The 23,679-nt window shown below is 53.1% G+C and overlaps 1 protein-coding gene across 1 annotated transcript; it reads right to left on the bottom strand.

The window, feature by feature from the left end:
- Positions 1 to 180: 180 nt before the first annotated feature.
- LOC148813463 (C-type mannose receptor 2-like) lies at positions 181 to 22,039 on the bottom strand. Its single transcript, XM_088908000.1, has 16 exons — positions 21,905 to 22,039; positions 19,785 to 20,088; positions 18,691 to 18,969; positions 17,397 to 17,741; positions 16,181 to 16,287; positions 15,864 to 16,085; positions 15,741 to 15,815; positions 12,847 to 12,953; positions 12,701 to 12,745; positions 12,369 to 12,418; positions 10,971 to 11,087; positions 10,071 to 10,121; positions 8,400 to 8,774; positions 7,332 to 7,676; positions 5,788 to 6,166; positions 181 to 1,865 (listed from the first exon to the last, which is right to left on the bottom strand). The coding sequence occupies exons 1-15, from the start codon at positions 22,037 to 22,039 to the stop codon at positions 5,790 to 5,792; spliced, it is 2,934 nt and encodes a 977-aa protein (XP_088764126.1). The 3' UTR covers positions 181 to 1,865; positions 5,788 to 5,789.
- Positions 22,040 to 23,679: the final 1,640 nt, after the last annotated feature.

Below are 23,679 nucleotides of genomic sequence, written 5' to 3'. Positions count from 1 at the left end.
CCCTTACACCCTCTGCCTCCACTTTCATAGCTGTGACAATAGACAATTACTTTCTTCACGTTTTCAGTAGCTTTCCTTGTCTTTCCCCCTTTTGTTTAGTAAGGTGGCCCGGAAATGTCCTCTCTGTGAAAGAGGCCCGACTCGCAACCCAAAATGACAACAAAACCACCGCTACCATGAGACGCAAAGCAGTTTATTTATCTTTGCAAAGCTACAAAGAGAAACCAAAGTTCAATCACATATACGAGGAGAAGAGAAGAGAGGAAACACAGCGTTTTTTGGCTGTGAAGCCTTCTTCAGGGGTGGACATCAGGTGTTTCCTCTCTTCTCTCTTCGGCAGGAAATACACCTCTTACCTATTACCCACCCGAACCACATGTACGAGCGCTCGACATGCGCTAAATGTGAGAAAATGTACGTTTCAAACAGCCCCCTCTTCCCAGACCAACAACACAAAATATCTAAGGATGCTTGTTTCAAACACCCCCCCCCCCCCCGTTCCCAGACCCCCAAAATTTAAAATAAAATGTAAAATCTCTCTTAGACCGAAAACTAAAAAGTGTTCCAGCTTTGGCTGGAAACAGGAAGTTGGAAATCTTGTCATAAAAAGGTCGCCTCTGAGTAATACACACAGCACACACGGCGAGCCCTCAGTAACAAACAAGACCCATATTTTCCCATATTTTTCTCAACTGAGTACTGGGAGGAAGAGGCAGCCCAGTGTGAACTGGCCTCCCGACAATGAGGCTGTGTCCCTGCTGTGTGTGGAGACGGGTGTAGAGTGACAGGCTCAGGGTGCTCTCGGCCCCAGACACAGCTGAGAGCAGGGCCTGCAGAGCCACTCGGGCAGAGAGAGAGAGAGAGAGAATGTAAATATCATTACTTTCATCTGCTGTGGCAACACTGATTGTACCCATCGGTCATGCTAATAAAGCACCTCGAATTGAATTGAATTGAGAGAGAGAGTGAGAGAGAGGGAGAGAGAGAGAGAGAGAGAGTGAGAGAGAGAGAGTTCACTGACCTATCACCAGCCTCATTAACTACAGGGAAACTCCAGGGGCGACAGCACCTGATCACGTCACACACTAATTAACGGCCTGTAGAATTCACACTCCTGTATGACAGCCAGAACACGTAGCCCTGCTGGAGGAGCGCCTGTAGGATAGACTGTGTACAGTATGTAACTCTCCTACAGTTGATTGGCCTGTATAATTAAACCTCCTGTAGGTGACTGGCCTGTATACATACCCCTCCTATAGGTGACTGGCTTGTATAATTATCTCTCGTATAGACGACTGGCCTGTATAATTAACTCTCCTATAGATGACTGGCCTGTATAATTATCTCTCCTATAGATGACTGGCCTGTATATTTAGACCACCTGCAGTATTTCCAGTTCCTGCTGTGGTGCGGAGACTCTTCCTGACTCCCTCCCCTTGTGATGGGCAGGTAACAAGCCCAGTGGACTGAGCACTGAGGGGACTCGACACAAGCAGCTCTGCTCGAACCCTGGACACAAGGGCCTGTCTCCCCTGCGCACTGTCTGCCCTGCACAGGCACCTACAGGACCTGGACGCCTGTCCCACCCCTGACAAGCTTTCTACAGTCTGTAAGCAGGAAACAATATTAACGCGACTCTACAAGATATTGATCCTTTCATAAGGCATAAAAAAATCTAAAATGTATTACCCACACCCAGAGAAGAACACTATGCTTATATTAACCTTCAAACAAGCCCTGTTTAACAGTAAATGTATATGAGACACAATTCTACATTCGGAGGTCTTGACTCAGGCAACACCAGTCCCTCAGATTTCCTCTTGCGTGTCACTGGTGTGTGACAGTCAGGACTCACACTGTTCACCCTACAAGAGACACACTGAGAGTCAGACAGGGGCGTGTCGCTGGTGTGTGACAGTCAGGACTCACACTGAGAGTCAGACAGGGGCGTGTCGCTGGTGTGTGACAGTCAGGACTCACACTGAGAGTCAGACAGGGGCGTGTCACTGGTGTGTGACAGTCAGGACTCACACTGTTCACCCTACAAGAGACACACTGAGAGTCAGACAGGGGCATGTCGCTGGTGTGTGACAGGACACACACTGAGAGTCAGACAGGGGCATGTTGCTGGTGTGTGACAGTCAGGACTCACACTGAGAGTCAGACGGGGGCGTGTCGCTGGTGTGTGACGGTCAGGACTCGCGCTGAGAGTCAGACAGGGGCGTGTCGCTGGTGTGTGACAGTCAGGACTCACACTGTTCACCCTACAAGAGACACACTGAGAGTCAGACAGGGGCGTGTCGCTGGTGTGTGACAGTCAGGACTCACACTGTTCACCCTACAAGAGACACACTGAGAGTCAGGGAGGGGCGTGTCGCTGGTGTGTGACAGGACTCACACTGAGAGTCAGACAGGGGCATGTCGCTGGTGTGTGACAGTCAGGACTCACGCTGAGAGTCAGACAGGGGCGTGTCGCTGGTGTGTGACAGTCAGGACTCACGCTGAGAGTCAGACGGGGGCGTGTCGCTGGTGTGTGACAGTCAGGACTCACACTGAGAGTCAGACAGGGGCGTGTCGCTGGTGTGTGACAGTCAGGACTCACACTGTTCACCCTACAAGAGACACACTGAGAGTCAGACAGGGGCGTGTCGCTGGTGTGTGACAGTCAGGACTCACACTGAGAGTCAGACAGGGGCGTGTCGCTGGTGTGTGACAGTCAGGACTCACACTGAGAGTCAGACAGGGGTGTGTCGCTGGTGTGTGACGGTCAGGACTCACTGAGAGTCAGACAGGGGCGTGTCGCTGGTGTACGACAGTCAGGACTCACTCTGAGAGTCAGAGAGGGGTGTGTCGCTGGTGTGTGACGGTCAGGACTCACTGAGAGTCAGACAGGGGCGTGTCGCTGGTGTGTGACGGTCAGGACTCACGCTGAGAGTCAGACAGGGGCGTGTCACTGGTGTGTGACAGTCAGGACTCACACTGTTCACCCTACAAGAGACACACTGAGAGTCAGACAGGGGCGTGTCGCTGGTGTGTGACAGTCAGGACTCACTCTGAGAGTCAGACAGGGGCGTGTCGCTGGTGTGCGACAGTCAGGACTCACACTGAGAGTCAGACAGGGGCGTGTCGCTGGTGTGTGACAATCAGGACTCACGCTGAGAGTCAGACAGGGGCGTGTCGCTGGTGTGTGACAGTCAGGACTCACACTGAGAGTCAGACAGGGGCGTGTCGCTGGTGTGTGACAGTCAGGACTCACGCTGAGAGTCAGACAGGGGCGTGTCGCTGGTGTGTGACAGTCAGGACTCACTGAGAATCAGACAGGGGCGTGTCGCTGGTGTGTGACAGTCAGGACTCACGCTGAGAGTCAGACAGGGGCGTGTCGCTGGTGTGTGACGGTCAGGACTCACGCTGAGAGTCAGACAGGGGCGTGTCGCTGGTGTGTGACAGTCAGGACTCACACTGAGAGTCAGACAGGGGCGTGTCGCTGGTGTGTGACAGGACTCACGCTGAGAGTCAGACAGGGGCGTGTCGCTGGTGTGTGACAGTCAGGACTCACACTGAGAGTCAGACAGGGGCGTGTCGCTGGTGTGTGACAGGACTCACTCTGAGAGTCAGACGGGGGCGTGTCGCTGGTGTGCGACGGTCAGGACTCACTCTGAGAGTCAGACAGGGGCGTGTCGCTGGTGTGTGACGGTCAGGACTCACGCTGAGAGTCAGACAGGGGCGTGTCGCTGGTGTGTGACAGTCAGGACTCATGCTGAGAGTCAGACAGGGGCGTGTCGCTGGTGTGTGACAGTCAGGACTCATGCTGAGAGTCAGACAGGGGTGTGTCGCTGGTGTGTGACGGTCAGGACTCACTGAGAGTCAGACAGGGGCGTGTCGCTGGTGTACGACGGTCAGGACTCACTCTGAGAGTCAGACAGGGGCGTGTCGCTGGTGTGTGACAGTCAGGACTCACTCTGAGAGTCAGACAGGGGCGTGTCGCTGGTGTGTGACAGTCAGGACTCACGCTGAGAGTCAGACAGGGGCGTGTCGCTGGTGTGTGACAGGACTCACGCTGAGAGTCAGACAGGGGCGTGTCGCTGGTGTGTGACAGTCAGGACTCACACTGAGAGTCAGACAGGGGCGTGTCGCTGGTGTGTGACAGGACTCACACTGAGAGTCAGACAGGGGCGTGTCGCTGGTGTGTGACAGTCAGGACTCACTCTGAGAGTCAGACGGGGGCGTGTCGCTGGTGTGTGACAGTCAGGACTCACACTGAGAGTCAGACAGGGGCGTGTCGCTGGTGTGTGACAGGACTCACTCTGAGAGTCAGACGGGGGCGTGTCGCTGGTGTGCGACGGTCAGGACTCACTCTGAGAGTCAGACAGGGGCGTGTCGCTGGTGTGCGACGGTCAGGACTCACTCTGAGAGTCAGACAGGGGCGTGTCGCTGGTGTGTGACAGTCAGGACTCACACTGAGAGTCAGACAGGGGCGTGTCGCTGGTGTGTGACAGTCAGGACTCACACTGAGAGTCAGACAGGGGCGTGTCGCTGGTGTGTGACAGTCAGGACTCACACTGAGAGTCAGACAGGGGCGTGTCGCTGGTGTGTGACGGTCAGGACTCACGCTGAGAGTCAGACAGGGGCGTGTCGCTGGTGTACGACGGTCAGGACTCACTCTGAGAGTCAGACAGGGGCGTGTCGCTGGTGTGTGACAGTCAGGACTCACACTGAGAGTCAGACAGGGGCGTGTCGCTGGTGTGTGACAGTCAGGACTCACGCTGAGAGTCAGACAGGGGCGTGTCGCTGGTGTGTGACAGTCAGGACTCACGCTGAGAGTCAGACAGGGGCGTGTCGCTGGTGTGTGACAGTCAGGACTCACGCTGAGAGTCAGACAGGGGCGTGTCGCTGGTGTGTGACAGTCAGGACTCACGCTGAGAGTCAGACAGGGGCGTGTCGCTGGTGTGTGACAGTCAGGACTCACACTGAGAGTCAGACAGGGGCGTGTCGCTGGTGTGTGACAGTCAGGACTCACACTGAGAGTCAGACAGGGGCGTGTTGCTGGTGTGTGACAGTCAGGACTCACATTGAGAGTCAGACAGGGGCGTGTCGCTGGTGTGTGACAGTCAGGACTCACTGAGAGTCAGACAGGGGCGTGTCGCTGGTGTGTGACAGTCAGGACTCACGCTGAGAGTCAGACAGGGGCGTGTCGCTGGTGTACGACGGTCAGGACTCACTCTGAGAGTCAGACAGGGGCGTGTCGCTGGTGTGTGACAGTCAGGACTCACACTGAGAGTCAGACAGGGGCGTGTCGCTGGTGTGTGACAGTCAGGACTCACTGAGAGTCAGACAGGGGCGTGTCGCTGGTGTGTGACAGTCAGGACTCACGCTGAGAGTCAGACGGGGGCGTGTCGCTGGTGTGTGACAGTCAGGACTCACACCGTTCACCCTACAAGAGACACACTGAGAGTCAGGGAGGGGCGTGTCGCTGGTGTGTGACAGTCAGGACTCACACTGAGAGTCAGACAGGGGCGTGTCGCTGGTGTGTGACAGTCAGGACTCACACTGAGAGTCAGACAGGGGCGTGTCGCTGGTGTGTGACGGTCAGGACTCATGCTGAGAGTCAGACAGGGGCGTATCGCTGGTGTGTGACAGTCAGGACTCACACTGAGAGTCAGACAGGGGCGTGTCGCTGGTGTGTGACAGTCAGGACTCGCACAGAGTCAGACAGGGGCGTGTCGCTGGTGTGTGACGGTCAGGATTCACACTGAGAGTCAGACAGAGGCAGTAAAGGAGTCTCAGTACCTCTAGTAGCAGATGAAGCTGAGCTTCTCCTCACAGTCACGGTTAGTCCAGTTCCCCCCTCTGTCTCTGTCCAGGGCTCCACAGTAGTTGTTAGTTGTGCACTGATGGTCTCCCCCTGTACCCCAGTTCTGATAATTAAGCGGTTGTCCATTCACCCAGAACCAGAACCCGAAGATCCGACTCTGTCGCAGGCCCAGCCAGACCAGAGTACTGTTGGCAGCCCTGGCCTCTTCAGCAGCGTATCTCTGCTCCTGGTGTGACTGGATATCTGCCAGGCCAGTGTAGTGAGTCTGACAGTGATCCAGGGCATCAGCCCAGGACTTCTTCTCTGTCTCCAGGATGAGCTCTCTGGTGTCTGGAAGAGATAGCTCATTCGTACCTGGAAGAGAGTAAGACAAAGAGACAAAGTGAGGGTTCTATAGCCTTTTTCAAAAGGCAAACAGTTCCACTGTGCCCCAACTGTGCTCCAGCTGTGAGGTTGATAAAGCCAGGTGAGGTGTGTGAGTGTGTGATGAGCTCAGGTGTGGTGTGTGAGTGTGTGATGAGGTTAAGGTGTGGTGTGTGAGTGTGTGATGAGGTCAGGCAAGGTGTGTGAGTGTGTGATGAGGTCAGGTATGAGTGTGTGAGTGTGTGATGAGGTCAGGTGTGTGATGAGGTCAGGTGAGGTGTGTGAGGAGGGTGATGAGGTCAGGTGAGTTGTGTGAGTGTGTGATGAGGTCAAGTGAGGTGTATGAGTGTGTGATGAGGTCAGGTGAGGTGTGTGGGTGTGTGATGAGGTCAGGTGTGGTGTGTGAGTGTGTGATGAGGTCAGGTGAGGTGTGTGGGTGTGTGATGAGGTCAGGTGAGGTGTGTGATGAGGTCAGGTGAGGTGTGTGAGTGTGTGATGAGGTCAGGTGAGGTGTGAGAGTGTGTGATGAGGTCAAGTGAGGTGTGTGAGTGCGTGATGAGGTCAGGTGAGGTGTGTGGGTGTGTGATGAGGTCAGGTGTGGTGTGTGAGTGTGTGATGAGGTCAGGTGAGGTGTGTGGGTGTGTGATGAGGTCAGGTGAGGTGTGTGATGAGGTCAGGTGAGGTTTGTGAGTGTGTGATGAGGTCAGGTGAGGTGTGTGAGAGTGTGTGTTGAGGTCAGGTGAGGTGTGTCAGTGTGTGATGAGATCATGTGAGGTGTGTGAGTGTGTGATGAGGTCGGGTGAGGTGTGAGAGTGTGTGATGGGGTCAGGTGAGGTGGGGACAGGTGAGGTGTGTGAGTGTGTGATGAGGTCAGGTGAGGTGTGTGAGTGTGTGATGAGGTCAGGTGAGGTGTGAGTGTGTGATGAGGGCAGGTGAGGTGTGAGTGTGTGATGAGCTCAGGTGAGGTGTGTGGGTGTGTGATGAGGTCAGGAGAGGTGTGTGAGTGTGTGATGAGGTCAGGTGAGGTGTGAGTGTGTGATGAGGGCAGGTGAGGTGTGAGAGTGTGTGATGAGGTCAGGTGAGGTGTGTGGGACAGGTGAGGGGCAGTGTGGTGGGTTCAGGTGAATCTCTCCCTGGGGAGGTCAGGGTATCTCACCATTATAGCAGATGAAGGGATATGCGGTGTTACAGGAAGCATCGTTCCAACCTCCTCTTTTAGTATCTAAGAACAGAGATCCACACTTCTCATTGCCACCACTGTCAGGCTGTTCTATATTCCAGTTGCGGAATGAGGAATTCCTCTGGTCCGACCACCTCCAGGCGTCCCTGAACAGACCGATCCACACGGACTCATTCTTCATCACCTTCCTGACCTGTTTATTCTCCCTCCTGCTCCTCACACTGACCAGGTCTGTGTGATTCTCTCTGCAGTACCTCTGAGCTGCTCTCCAGTCCACTTTGTCCTCAACCAGGACGTATCTCTGTGTGGGACCACCGCTCGCTGTAAGAGCACACAGTGAGACTGTTACTGACAGCGCCGGGACCAGCAGAGCCCGGCTCTCCTCCTGTACCCCTCTGTGAGCAGATCTCTCCTCACAAACCCCACGCACAGACAGAGGAGCTGAGGACAAGGGAGCTGATGGGACAGAGACCAACAGTTCAACAGTCATCATATCGTACGTATGGAATTCCTAACGGTAATTCCTGAGATCACTACAACGTCATCTTAATGAAGTCTCTGTGGTGTCATCTTCCTGCCACCATGTAAGAAAGAACAAAATGATGCCGAGTTTTTATCATCACTGATCTGATGTCCCCCTCCCGTGCGCTGCAGTGCTTACTTACATCTGGGCCCCACGAAGGGGTTTTGAGACTTGCAGGGGGAATCAGGCTAGGATAGAGACTTACGCTGGGGGCCCACAAAGGGGTTTTGAGACGTGCAGGGGGAATCACGCTAGGATAAAGACTTACGCTGGGGGCCCACGAAGGGGTTTTGAGAGGTGCAGGTTGAATCATGCTGCAGACTTTGATATTCTATTCTCAGAGCTTCCCAGTCTCCTACTTGGTATTTAGAAAACTTCACGAGCATGGTGCCTTATCCTTTCTGTAACAAACACTTAGAATTCAAACTCTATGGAAGTGCACACACCCAATTTGCCCATTCAGTTTTTATGTCCCAATTATTACTTGTTATATGTATTTATAAAGTAAATGTATTCAGTACCTTGATAGCAGATGAAGGGCCTCTTCGTGGTGCAGTTACATTCCTTCCACCCTCCATCATTGTTCATTTCTGCGCAGTCTTGATTATTTGCGTAACCAGAGCTCCAGTTGCGGTATTCAGCCTCTCCGTGCTTGTAGAAGCCCCACTTCGACAGGGACCAGTGCCACTGCTCTGGGTCTACTTTATACAGCCCGATCCAGGCCTGTTCAACAGAGATGTGTGTTTCGTTGAGGAGTGTGTCCAGCTCTTCCTTGTTGTCGATGGTGGCCAGGTCAGTGTGGTTCTCCCTGCAGTAGCGCTGGGCTGAGGTCCAGTTCAGTGGTGAGCTGACAAAGTGATACTGACGCCTCTGACACTGAGAGAGGGAGCAGAGCCCTGGAGACACACAGAGACTGTCAGACAGAGCCCTGGGGACACACAGAGACTGTCAGACAGAGCCCTGGAGACACACAGAGACTGTCAGACAGAGCCCTGGGGACACACAGAGACTGTCAGACTGTCAGACAGAGCCCTGGAGACACACAGGAGACACAGGAGGTGTGTGATGAGGTCAGGTGAGGTTTGTGAGTGTGTGATGAGGTCAGGTGAGGTGTGTGAGAGTGTGTGTTGAGGTCAGGTGAGGTGTGTCAGTGTGTGATGAGATCATGTGAGGTGTGTGAGTGTGTGATGAGGTCGGGTGAGGTGTGAGAGTGTGTGATGGGGTCAGGTGAGGTGGGGACAGGTGAGGTGTGTGAGTGTGTGATGAGGTCAGGTGAGGTGTGTGAGTGTGTGATGAGGTCAGGTGAGGTGAGGGGACACACAGAGACTGTCAGACAGAGCCCTGGAGACACACAGAGACTGTCAGACAGAGCCCTGGAGACACACAGGACACACAGACTGTCAGACAGAGCCCTGGAGACACACAGAGACTGTCAGACAGAGCCCTGGAGACACACAGGAGACACAGAGACTGTCAGACAGAGCCCTGGAGACACACAGAGACTGTCAGACAGAGCCCTGGGGACACACAGAGACTGTCAGACAGAGCCCTGGGGACACACAGGACACACAAAGACTGTCAGACAGACACATGGAGACACACAGACTGTCAGACAGAGCCCTGGAGACACACAGGACACACAGAGACTGTGAGACAGAGCCCTGGAGACACACAGGACACACAGAGACTGTCAGACAGAGCTCTGGAGACACACAGAGACTGTGAGACAGAGCCCTGGAGACACACAAGACACACAGAGACTGTCAGACAGAGCTCTGGAGACACACAGAGACTGTCAGACAGAGCCCTGGAGACACACAGGACACACAGAGACTGTCAGACAGAGCCCTGAAGACACAAAGGACACACAGAGACTGTCAGACAGACACCTGGAGACACACAGACTGTCAGACAGAGCCCTGGAGACACACAGGACACACAGAGACTGTCAGACAGAGCCCTGGAGACACACAGAGACTGTCAGACAGAGCCCTGGAGACACACAGAGACTGTCAGACAGAGCCCTGGAGACACAAAGGAAACACAGAGACTGTCAGACAGACACCTGGAGACAGACAGAACACAGAGACAGGAGACAGAAGTGATCTCTCCTGCGGCTGGACAGGGACAGGGGAGGACTGGGGCTGCTGTCCAGGGCACTGGGGTCAAGGTGCCGGCGATCAGACACTGACCTGAGAGGATCAGGAGGACGCAGGCTCTGCCCTGCATGTCTGTGGGCCGTCAGGCTGCAGAAACACAGAGGGGCAGGTTAGTGCCACTGGGGCAGGAGACCTGAGGAGAAACTGACCCGTCCAGAGGGATCAGGACACGGCTGAGGAGAGAACAGCTGCATGATGGACAGAGACCCTAATGAACTGACCACACTGTGTCCATGATGGACAGAGACCCTAATGAACTGACCACACAGTGTGTCCATGATGGCCAGTGACCCTAATGAACTGACCACACTGTTGGTCCATGATGGCCAGAGACCCCAATGAACTGACCACACTGTGTGTCCATGATGGAGAGTGACCCCAATGAACTGACCACACTGTTGGTCCATGATGGAGAGTGACCTTAATGAACTGACCACACTGTGTGTCCATGATGGCCAGTGACCCTAATGAACTGACCACACTGTGTGTCCATGATGGCCAGAGACCCCAATGAACTGACCACACTGTGTGTCCATGATGGAGAGTGACCCTAATGAACTGACCACACTGTTGGTCCATGATGGAGAGTGACCTTAATGAACTGACCACACTGTGTGTCCATGATGGCCAGTGACCCTAATGAACTGACCACACTGTTGGTCCATGATGATCAGTGACCCTAATGAACTGACCACACAGTGTCCATGATGGACAGAGACCCTAATGATCTGACCACTTGTGTGTACTTGATGGTCAATGACACTAATGAAACAAACATACTGTGTCCTCAATGGCCAGTGGTCCTAATACACTGGCCAGAGGGTGTGCTGCTGTACTGCTCTCTCTCTCTCGGTGTTGTCCAGGCAGTAACTGTCGCAGTGCAGATGTGAGACAGAGCAGCATGTAAATGACATTCAAATCCCTGGCTGTTACTTCCCTGTTCAGACTTCCCCTCGGCAGCAGCAGCACAGGCACACCACACAGATCCCCCCTCCGCCAACTTGTGAACGTCCAGGAAGTCATCCACCTGGAGACGCAGTTTCTGTGAGGCTGCTGGTGCAGAACGGTCACGGGGCGTCTCCCAGGTGGGGTTACTGGGGCAGAACGGTCACTGTGCGTCTCCCAGGTGGGGTTACTGGGGCAGAACGGTCACTGTGCGTCTCCCAGGTGGGGTTACTTGTGTAGAATGATCACTGGGCGTCTCCCAGGTGGGGTTACTGGTGCAGAACGATCACTGTGCGTCTCCCAGGTGGGGTTACTGGTAAAGAACGATCACTGGGCATCTCCCAGGTGGGGTTACTGGTGCAGAATGATCACTGGGCGTCTCCCAGGTGGGGTTACTGGTGCAGAACGATCACTGTGCGTCTCCTGGTGGGGTTACTGGTAAAGAACGATCACTGTGCATCTCCCAGGTGGGGTTACTGGTGCAGAATGATCACTGGGCGTCTCCCAGGTGGGGTTACTGGTGCAGAACGATCACTGTGCGTCTCCTGGTGGGGTTACTGGTAAAGAACGATCACTGTGCATCTCCCAGGTGGGGTTACTGGTGCAGAACGGTCACTGTGCGTCTCCCAGGTGGGGTTACTGGTAAAGAACGATCACTGGGCATCTCCCAGGTGGAGTTACTGGTGCAGAACGATCACTGTGCGTCTCCCAGGTGGGGTTACTGGTAAAGAACGATCACTGGGCATCTCCCAGGTGGAGTTACTGGTGCAGAACGATCACTGTGCGTCTCCCAGGTGGGGTTACTGGTGCAGATCGATCACTGTGTGTCTCCCAGGTGGGGTTACTGGTACAGCATGATCACTGTGCTTCTCCCAGGTGGGGTTACTGGTACAGCATGATCACTGTGTGTCTCCCAGGTGGGGTTACTGGGGCAGAACGATCACTATGCGTCAAACAAATGGAGGTTTTTTCTGGGTGGGTGACAAAGCCTGTAGAATTTCTTACACTTGTCATTAGACCTACTGAGCCTCTCCTCTTCCTCACCCTGAGGAGCAGAAGGAACGTCCTGGACACAGACCTTCGCCAGCAGCTCGGGTCTCCATCGTCAATAAAGAAGTATATCAGCCGTGATCGATCGACATGATTGGGGACAGGAGTGACCAGTGAATAATCCACCGGCCGCGGTGGTCAGACGCCTCCTTCCTCAGCGCAGAGACGGGAGGGGGGGGGGGGAGGAAGAGGAGGAGAGATCGGCCGTCGGGAACATCTCCTGCGCCTCACAGAGCTTCAACCACAGCTCTGGGCTCAACACAGACCCCGCAGCCTGGGGGAGAAAGTCCGGGGTCTCCGCCAGAGACCAGGTCTTGTTCCTCCAGGCTCACTCACCCCACCCTGGAGAAGACTCAGCCTCCCTCTCCCTGCCCAGCGCCGAGGAGCTGCAGCAGCCCATCAGAGGGATCAAACACAGCGCAGCCCGTTGATGTGTAACTACTGAGAGGACAGGGAAGTCAAAGCAGAGATTTCCGGCCCCCACAGCCCTCTGCTGATCTGATCGTCTCCACCACCGCGGTCACAAGCGAAACCGATCAATTAACAGTCACAGAATGTGTGATATTTCACCGACCCCTGAATTTTGAACCAGCAGCAACAAAAATGGGGAAATACAGTGTTTTTTTCAAAAACTTTTCAAACAGAGATTTTATCAGACTTTCTGCTACCGCCGGGCACTCGCCGATCGGGGGGAATTCTCCAACGCCTGAGACCTACAAAAGTGAGAAAAGCAGACTTACCTGCGGAGAGGCTGTGTGTTGCTGTGGACTGCAGTGTGAGTCTGTAGGGTTGGGGGGACGATGTCATTCTGTACCTGCGAGGGGGAGGGGGGGGGCTGCTGCCACAGCCCAGCTGCGATGTCACTTCCTCTTCCTGCACCTCCCTCTCTCTGCCACACTGTATGCAAAACTCGACTCCTTCCTGGAACAAGGGGCCCCTGTGCAGCCTCAGCTCTGCTGCCGTTCTGGGTACGAGACCCGCCCCGGTATTTGCATACACACGCACACTCTCACACACTCACACACCCTGGACAGGACACCAGTCCATCACAGGACACACACACTCACACCCTGGACAGGACACCAGTCCATCACAGGACACACACACACTCACACACCCTGGACAGGACACCAGTCCATCACAGACACACACACACACTCACACACACACACCCTGGACAGGACAGCAGTCCATCACAGGACACACACACACACTCACACACCCTGGACAGGAAACCAGTCCATCACAGGACACACACAGACACACCCTGGACAGGAAACCAGTCCATCACAGGACACACTCACACACCCTGGACAGGACAGCAGTCCATCACAGGACACACACACACTCACACACCCTGGACAGGACACCAGTCCATCACAGGACACACACACACACCCTGGACAGGACACCAGTCCATCACAGGACACACACACACACACACACACTCACACACACCCTGGACAGGACACCAGTCCATCACAGGACACACACACACACTCACACACCCTGGACAGGACACCAGTCCCTCACAGGACACACACACACACACACACACACCCTGGACAGGACACCAGTCCATCACAGGACACACACAGACACACCCTGGACAGGAAACCAGTCCATCACAGACACACACACACACACTCACACACCCTGGACAGGACACCAGTCCATCACAGGACACACACAGACACACCCTGGACAGGACACCAGTCCATCACAGGACACACACACACACTCACACACCCTGGACAGGACACCAGTCCATCACAGGACACACACACACACTCACACACCCTGGACAGGACACCAGTCCATCACAGGACACACACACACTCTCACACACCCTGGACAGGACACCAGTCCATCACAGGACACACACACACTCACACCAGATCCCACTTTCCCAGAAGGCAGCTAACCCAGCCTCACAACTAGCAGACTGTGTGCGAGGCATCAAAGCTGACCACCGAAACACCATGCCCCACACATTCATAGCAAGGTTCCATGGTCCAAAATATTTCAAAAGCAATTCAAGAGATCCCAGTTCAACAGGAGGCCCCAAAAAAAAACAACAGACACGTGATAAGATTTATAAAGTTATTGTTTTAATAAACACACATGAAGAAGTGCAGAACCCCCCAAAAATACACAATGATCACATCCAGTCTCATAAACAGCCGTACTGGAAGGCAAACTCCGTACAATAAATACTCAAGACTTGTACACACACACACATCCTGCAAATTACAGAGCACCGCCGAAGAGGGCTCCACAGGCAACACGTTCCTCCTCTTCACCTTTCAGCATCGAGTGAGCCTGGACCCGGTGCTCTGTATCTCACAGGTGAGAGCATCTGACGACACACACCGCCGTGCGAACCAAGGAGCCAGTGAAAGAGAGTGGTTTCAAGCTGAAAGAAATCCCCAAGGTACAGAAAACACACAACTCACTGCACAGAGATGAGGAGTACTCTCGCTGTTTAAGTCGTGGTGTGTTTGTTGGAAGAGATATACAGTAGTTCAGTGAAGAGATCTGTTTGTTTGTTTTGAATTTTTTCAGGCACGCCTTCCAAGAATCGTCTACATCTATCGACTCACACGGGGAGATTCTTACAGGTGTGATACTTGATATTCAAAGTCAGAGCTGCAGATGAACTCTGCAGTGCTCCTATGATACAGAGACACAATTCCCAGCTCCCCAAACCTACTGGGCACGAAACAGACAGTACACTCAGCATCATGGACACTGGACATCATACACACTGGGCATCAGGTACACTGGGCATCAGGTACACTGGACATCATACACACTGGGCATCATACACACTGGGCATCAGGTACACTGGGCATCAGGTACACTGGACATCATACACACTGGGCATCATACACACTGGGCATCAGGTACACTGGACATCATACACACTGGGCATCATACACACTGGGCATCAGGTACACTGGGCATCAGGTACACTGGACATCATACACACTGGGCATCATACACACTGGGCATCAGGTACACTGGACATCATACACACTGGGCATCATACACACTGGACATCAGGTACACTGGACACCGCACAAAGCAACTGCCCAGCTAGTCCACCTGATTTCTATTTGTCTTCAATCTCCCAAATATTCTCACTGGAAACTCTGGTAGCAGGATCTTCTGGAGCCACATCTAGTCTGTAGACACAACAAACAGCAGTAGAGTTAGATCCTCAAGATAGACAAAATAGACCACCCATCTGGATACACACAGACACAACCACACACTGACAGAGCTGGACGTCACACACACACAGACACACACACACACACACACACTGGACTGACACAGATGGACATCACACACACAACCACACACTGGACTGACACAGCTGGACACCACACACACTGGTCCTGTCTCAGGCAGCGGGTCCTGTCAGGAGCAGTGAGTCCTGTCTCAGGCAGCGGGTCCTGTCTCAGGTAACAGGTCCTGTCTCAGGCAGCGGGTCCTGTCTCAGGTAACAGGTCCTGTCTCAGGCAGCAGGTCCTGTCAGGAGCAGTGAGTCCTGTCTCAGGTAACAGGTCCTGTCTCTGGCAGCGGGTCCTGTCAGGAGCAGTGGGCCCTGTCTCAGGCAGTGGGTCCTGTCTCAGGCAGCGGGTCCTGTCTCAAGCAGCGGGTCTCAGAGTCACCTCCTCCCTATTCCGCTGGGTAGAACACTTTTCCGTCCGGCTGCTCCCTCCAGCGCAGGGTGTGGTTCCCCAGGAGACCCCGCTGGGCCAGCAGGTCCTCCATCTGCAGACACAGACCGACTGAGCACTGAGCGCCGGGCTGTGTGCTTACAGCTGTGCTCAGTGACTCAACACTCAGGCCTGCGGCACTGTAGGACAGCTCACACGGCGCCAGCGTGCGCCTCAGACACAGCGCTAACACCCCTGGATTCGAGCAACACGGGTTCGAGCTGTGAAGCATCGTGTCGGAGAGCAGATCTGCTCCGTCTCTCCTGCTGAGCCCCTGATCTGAATCCCTGAGGATCAGGGACAGGAAGGTTCCCTTATAGCCCACCTGTCGACATCGGGAACAGTCCGGCTCGGTGTCTGAAACGCTCCCTTCCTGGGGGAACCCCAGTCACACACCAGACACACTCAGCTCCCGCCTACCTGCTCCAGGAGTCTGTGCCTCGTCTCGGCGTCGTTCCCAATCTGCTGTCTGCTCCCGGCGATCTTCAGCCTCAGGATGGTCCACTTCCCCGTCCTCCTCTGGGGATCTGGGGAGACAGGCGTCAGTGAGGTCAGGTGAGGTGTGAGTGTGTGATGAGGTCAGGTGAGGTGTGTGAGTGTGTGATGAGGTCAGGTGAGGTGTGTGATGAGGTCAGATGAGGTGTGTGAGTGTGTGATGAGGTCAGGTGTGGTGTGTGAGTGTGTGATGAGGTCAGGTGAGGTGTGTGGGTGTGTGATGAGGTCAGGTGAGGTGTGAGTGTGTGATGAGGTCAGGTGAGGTGTGTGAGTGTGTGATGAGGTCAGGTGAGGTGTGTGAGTGTGTGATGAGGTCAGGTGAGGTGTGTGGGTGTGTGATGAGCTCAGGTCAGGTGTGTGAGTGTGTGATGAGGTCAGGTGAGGTGTGTGAGTGTGTGACGAGGGCAGGTGAGGTGTGAGAGTGTGTGATGAGGTCAGGTGAGGTGTGTGAGTGTGTGATGAGATCAGGTGAGGTGTGTGAGTGTGTGATGAGGTCAGGTGAGGTGTGTGAGTGTGTGTTGAGGTCAGATGAGGTTTGTGAGTGTTTGATGGGGTCAGGTGTGGGTGTGTGAGTGTGTGATGAGGGCAGGTGAGGTGTGTGGGTGTGTGATGAGGGCAGGTGAGGTGTGTGGGTGTGTGATGAGGTCAGGTGAGGTGTGTGAGTGTGTGATGAGGTCAGTTGAGGTGTGTGAGTGTGTGATGAGCTCAGGTGAGGTGTGTGAGTGTGTGATGAGCTCAGGTGAGGTGTGTGGGTGTGTGATGAGGTCAGGTGAGGTGTGTGAGTGTGTGATGAGGTCAGGTGAGGTGTGAGTGTGTGATGAGGGCAGGTGAGGTGTGAGAGTGTGTGATAAGGTCAGGTGAGGTGTGAGTGTATGATGAGGTCAGGTGAGGTGTGTGGGTGTGTGATGAGCTCAGGTGAGGTGTGTGAGTGTGTGATGAGCTCAGGTGAGGTGTGTGGGTGTGTGATGAGGTCAGGTGAGGTGTGTGAGTGTGTGATGAGGTCAGGTGAGGTGTGAGTGTGTGATGAGGGCAGGTGAGGTGTGAGAGTGTGTGATGAGGTCAGGTGAGGTGTGTGGGACAGGTGAGGGGCAGTGTGGTGGGTTCAGGTGAATCTCTCCCTGGGGAGGTCAGGGTATCTCACCATTATAGCAGATGAAGGGATATGCGGTGTTACAGGAAGCATCGTTCCAACCTCCTCTTTTAGTATCTAAGAACAGAGATCCACACTTCTCATTGCCACCACTGTCAGGCTGTTCTATACTCCAGTTGCGGAATGAGGAACTCCTCTGGTCCGACCACCTCCAGGCGTCCCTGAACAGACCGATCCACACGGACTCGTTCTTCATCACCTTCCTGACCTCCTCATTTTCACTCCTGCTCCTCACACTGACCAGGTCTGTGTGTTTCTCTCTGCAGTACCTCTGGGCTGCTCTCCAGTCTAGTTTGTCCTCAACCAGGACGTATCTCTGTGTGGGACCACCGCTCGCTGTAAGAGCACACAGTGAGACTGTTACTGACAGCGCCCGGCTCTCCTCCTGTACCCCTCTGTGAGCAGATCTCTCCTCACAAACCCCACGCACAGACAGAGGAGCTGAGGACACAGGAGCTGATGGGACAGAGACCAACAGTTCAACAGTCATCATATCGTATGTAAGATAATGAGTGTCATTTTTCTGAGATCGCTATGATATCATCTTCTAAAAATGATGTATAAACAGCACAAAGTGATGTTGAGTTTTTATCATCACTGATCTGATGTCCCCCTCCTGTGCGCTGCAGTGCTCACACAGGTGTGTCTGTGAAATCGGTCTTTAACCAGCTGTAGGGAAAGGCAGCCTTGCTAAACTAAAGGCTCACCTGCAGCGCCTGACAGAGAAACCTGCCCTGATGGCACGACTCCTCAGCGCTGCACAGATCTCAAGACACCAGCAAGACACAGAGCCCAGAGCACTGGGGCCCACTGTCAATGCCAGTGTGACAAGGGGCCCGCGAAGGGGATCTGAGAGGTGCAGGGGAGATCGGGCCATGATAAAGACTTATGTTGGGGGCCCACGAAGGGGTTTTGAGAGGTGCAGGCTTTTATTTCTTATTCTCAGAGCTTCCCAGTCACCTACTTGGTATTTAGAAAACCCCATGAACAACTTCCCTGTTGCTCTCTGTGTATCTGTAAATCATCATGAAAATGATGCCTTATCTGTTTGTAGCAAACACTTAAAGTTAAGAAAAACACAGAGGATGAGCACATTTGCACACACCCGTTTTGCATGCATAGTTTTGATGTACAATATATTACTTGATATGTATTTTTATCAATACAATATATGTAGTACCGCTGTAACAGATGAAGCGCTTCTTTTCAGTCCAGTTGCTAGCTTCCCACTGTCCATCACTGTTCATTTCTGTACTGTTGCATGCAGAATTTGGATCTGGGGAACCAGAGCTCCAGTTGCGGTATTCAGCCTCTCCGTGCTTGTAGAAGCCCCACTTCGACAGGGACCAGTGCCACTGCTCTGGGTCTACTTTATACAGCCCGATCCAGGCCTGTTCAACAGAGATGTGTGTTTCGTTGAGGAGTGTGTCCAGCTCTTCCTTGTTGTCGATGGTGGCCAGGTCAGTGTGGTTCTCCCTGCAGTAGCGCTGGGCTGAGGTCCAGTTCAGTGGTGAGCTGACAAAGTGATACTGACGCCTCTGACACTGAGAGAGGGAGCAGAGTCCTGGAGACACACAGAGACTGTCAGACAGAGCCCTGGAGACACACACAGACTGTCAGACAGAGCCCTGGAGACACACAGGACACACAGAGACTGTCAGACAGAGCTCTGGAGACACACAGAGACTGTCAGACAGAGCCCTGGAGACACACAGGACACACAGAGACTGTCAGACAGAGCCCTGGAGACACACAGAGACTGTCAGACAGAGCCCTGGGGACACACAGAGACTGTCAGACAGAGCCCTGGAGACACACAGGACACACAGAGACTGTCAGACAGAGCCCTGGAGACACACAGAGACTGTGAGACAGAGCCCTGGGGACACACAGAGACTGTCAGACAGAGCCCTGGAGACACACAGAGACTGTCAGACAGAGCCCTGGGGACACACAGAGACTGTCAGACAGAGCTCTGGAGACACACAGGACACACAGAGACTGTCAGACAGAGCTCTGGAGACACACAGGACACACAGAGACTGTCAGACAGAGCTCTGGAGACACACAGAGACTGTCAGACAGAGCCCTGGAGACACACAGGACACACAGAGACTGTCAGACAGAGCCCTGGAGACACACAGAGACTGTGAGACAGAGCCCTGGAGACACACAGGACACAAAGACTGTCAGACAGAGCCCTGGAGACACACAGAGACTGTCAGACAGAGCTCTGGAGACACACAGGACACACAGAGACTGTCAGACAGAGCCCTCATTTGATGCTGCTGCTCTCTGTCTCCTCTGTACAGTCTGGCCAGGCCTGGAAAACTACTGTCTGCATCTGAGGACACATTCAGTCACATGAGAAACACTGACCTGAAAGAAGCAGGGTGAGAATCACCCTCCCCTCCATGGCTGTGTGAGAGCAGGCACAGGTGAGGTCAGGCACAGGTGAGGTCAGGCACAGGTGAGCTGGTGTAGGTGAGGTCTGGCACAGGTGAGGTCTGGTGTAGGTGAGAGCAGACACAGGTGAGGTCTGGTGTAGGTAAGAGATGAGACAGGTGAGGTCTGGCACAGGTGAGAGTTGAGACAGGTGAGGTCTGGTGTAGGTGAGAGCAGACACAGGTGAGATCAGGCACAGGTGAGGTCTGGTGTAGGTGAGAGCAGACACCGGTGAGGTCTGGCACAGGTCAGTACAGAGGGTCAGAACTCCAGTTCAGGATCAGCCCTGTGAGATGGGATCAGTTTTACTGCTTGAATTGTAGCGGCTAACAGTGTAGAACAGAGATCCCCAACCCTGGTCCTGCTGTGTCTACAGGTGCTCGGTGATGATGGGCTCCTGATGACCTTAATCGGCTCATTAGTGGCTTAATTAGATCAGTTTACCAGCTTCTCTCAGCTCTTCGGATGCTGCTGTATTATATCCCCCTGGAGACTCTGCAGACACACACACACTGACCCCTCCAGGACTGGACAGCCCTGCTTTAAAGACCCCTGGAGACTCTGCAGACACACACACACTGACCCCTCCAGGACCAGGACTGGACAGCCCTGCTTTAAAGACCCCTGGAGACTCTGCAGACACACACACACACTGACCCCTCCAGGACCAGGACTGGACAGCCCTGCTTTAAAGACCCCTGGAGACTCTGCAGACACACACACACACTGACCCCTCCAGGACCAGGACTGGACAGCCCTGCTTTAAAGACCCCTGGAGACTCTGCAGACACACACACACTGACCCCTCCAGGACTGGACAGCCCTGCTTTAAAGACCCCTGGAGACTCTGCAGACACACACACACACACTGACCCCTCCAGGACCAGGACTGGACAGCCCTGCTTTAAAGACCCTGGGAGAATCAAACAATAAAATACTGTAAAAACACAGTGTTTCATGTTTGAATACGAGGAAGTGAAGGTTGGATTTTGGCTACAATACTAAGAAGGAAATAAAAAAATAAAACAATTATGGAATATGCAAATTGTCATCTTTCTGTTCTTTTGAAATATTCTTTTATTAAAATATATATATATATATTTTCTTTTTAACAGATTGCTTTCAGCTCTGACAAGGTAAGATAGCATCTGCACTCATGCCCAGGCATTTGAGAACTGCCCTCGTTAAAATACCTCTGGTGAAGTCTACCGCAGAGGTTGTCCATAAAATGGAGGATTTTGGCTGTGGTGTTCAGTAGCCAACTGATCCAGAGATCAGCAGCTTGTTCCCCACCCCCACCCCCCTCTGTGTACAGAAGAGCCCCCAGTCCTGACTGGAGGAGCTCACCCAGCTGTGTCCTGAGAGAAGCCAGGGTATCGGCTTCAACCACAGGGCTGGGCGGCTTGTTCCCCACCGCCACCCCCCTCTGTGTACAGAAGAGCCCCCTGTCCTGACTGGAGGAGCTCACCCAGCTGTGTCCTGAGAGAAGCCAGGGTATCGGCTTCAACCACAGGGCTGGGCGGCTTGTTCCCCACCCCCGCCCCCCTCTGTGTACAGAAGAGCCTCCTGTCCTGACATGAAATTCACAACTGACATGACAACAGAAACACTCATAGTGGTAATAACAACAACAAAAACAACTATAATAATAGAGTAGTTACCTGTGAGGCAGCAGAAGGAAAAGGCCCTTTTCCCTTTGTCTCTGTGGTACTAATGACATAATACTAATGACAATGATGAGGATGATGTACCCCTGTCTCTCTGGTGCAGTGGGACTCTGCAGTATTTTCCAACCACAACGATACTAATAATAAAGCAGCTACTGTACCTGTGAGCTCCTGCTGGAGTTCCCCTCCGTCTCTGCGGGACAGTGGGACAGCACAGTTTCTCCCACTACGACGATAAGGGATGTAAAAACAATAATACTAATAATGCCCGACGACGATGATGATGGACCTTTGTCTCTCCGGTGCGGTATTATCCAACAGCAACAAACAACAACAACAACAACACAATGGGGCTTCTATCCGGAGCCTGAGCCCTCATTTCCCTACCGGCCGAGCCCTGCCGAAGCCCTGCCCTGCCCCGCGGCGCCCTGCTCCTCTCGCTTCCCGCTGGGGGCGGGGCGCGGCGGGTCTCACTCTGCTGTCTGCGTGGAGTCTGCACGTTCGCGTGAGGTGTCCTCCCATGGTCTGAACACTAAACATTAGTGGTGGTGTAGGGGAGTGGTGTAGGGGAGTCCCCATTACCTGTACAGTGCTTTGAGTGGAGTGTCCAGAAAGGCGCTATATAAGTGTGAGCAATTATTATTATTATTATGAAACCGATTTTGCGCCTGCCTTACAAAGACAGGAATCAGGGGGCTGGGAGCTGCCGTCTGGTACGTGTAACTGTCCGTGTCAGCTGCCCGTGTTCCTCTGAAACGCGTTTGAATAAGACCACTATTTTATTATGCTCGGGGAGAGACGGACCAGCCTCTCTCCCGCCTCCTCTCCGCCATTTTGGAACCGCGCGATTCGCGGAGGGCGGGGCGGGGCGGGGAGGCGGAAGTTCGTCACAGAGCAGCTGAGCGCGAAAAACCGTCGTCGGACGCCGGACCGGATGTGCGCTCGACGCCGCTTCGTGTCCAAACCGGACGGATCGGGAGCGGCGACGCCATCTTTGTCCTTCGACGTTACCCGCTCTGGTCAGTTCGTACACGACAGAGGGGCTTTTCCCGAACAGATATTTTGTTCCAAATTCACCGTCCCGGGTGTTCAGGGAAGTTGTTTATGCCTTTAAACCGTTAGTTACGAAGGTTTGTTCCTTCCTTGAGTAGACCGTTGTTATTTTATTCAGCGTGCTTATAACGCAGACGGTATTGATTCAAAATAGTAATATAAGTAGAATTATGAGGTGCTCACAGTCATGTTTAGTCACTAAACCTGTCAGTGTTTATTCCTGAATAATTGCTATTTTTTTAATTCACCGTGCTGGATATTCATTAGGCTCGTCAGTCACTGTGTCCGTGGTGTCTGGTCACTAAAACAGTATTTTTTTTCCCCCCCAAATAATTATTGTCTTGGATATTCTCTCTACTGGGATTCGCCTTAATCGTTGGTTATTACATTAGTCGGTGTATGTTTGTCTTGAATATTCACAGTAAGGGTTAATTCTCTGGGAAGGTGAGTCACTGCAGTAGTTAGTGTCCTTGCTTTTTTAATTATTTTATTGAATATTCACTGTCCCAGTCTGTGTCCTGAGGAATTTCTGTATGAATATCCTCCTTATGAGATATTCACTGGAAAGATAAGTCACTACAGTAGTTATTTTATGGAATATGCACCATACTGGGTGTTGTAATGGGTATACACTGCAACTGTCCAGTCTACTTTCTGATTAATTTTTATACTGGATATTCACTGTATTCTTGTACAAGCTAAACCCAGGTTTTCCTCAAATAATTATTGTTGGATATTCTACTGGAATTAACTATGATGCCTAGTTAGTACATCAGCCGCTGTCTGTCCTGAATAATGTTTCTATTGAATATTCACTGTAACATAGTTGTTGGTTACCAAACCAGTCTCCTTTTGGATATCCACTGGGCGGAAAGTGTCTGAACCAGCTGGTTTCTTTCCCGAACCAGTATTTTATTGCATATTTGCTGTACTCGGTAGTCACTAAACCAGTCGCTGCTGTGAAGAGTTTTTGTATAAATATCCCCTGTAATTGTTATCCAGTGTAATGGTTAGTCTCTAAACCAGTCCGTCTCTGTCCTGAGGAATTTCTGTATGAATATCCTCCTTATGAGATATTCTCTGGAAAGATAAGTCACTACAGTAGTTAT

The sequence above is a fragment of the Atractosteus spatula genome (genome assembly GCF_055471065.1).
Source record: "Atractosteus spatula isolate fAtrSpa1 chromosome 10 unlocalized genomic scaffold, fAtrSpa1.hap1 SUPER_10_unloc_1, whole genome shotgun sequence".
Lineage (NCBI taxonomy): Eukaryota > Metazoa > Chordata > Actinopteri > Semionotiformes > Lepisosteidae > Atractosteus > Atractosteus spatula.
Note: the sequence above shows the minus strand (reverse complement) of the source record. Positions and strands in the feature narration are given on the sequence as shown.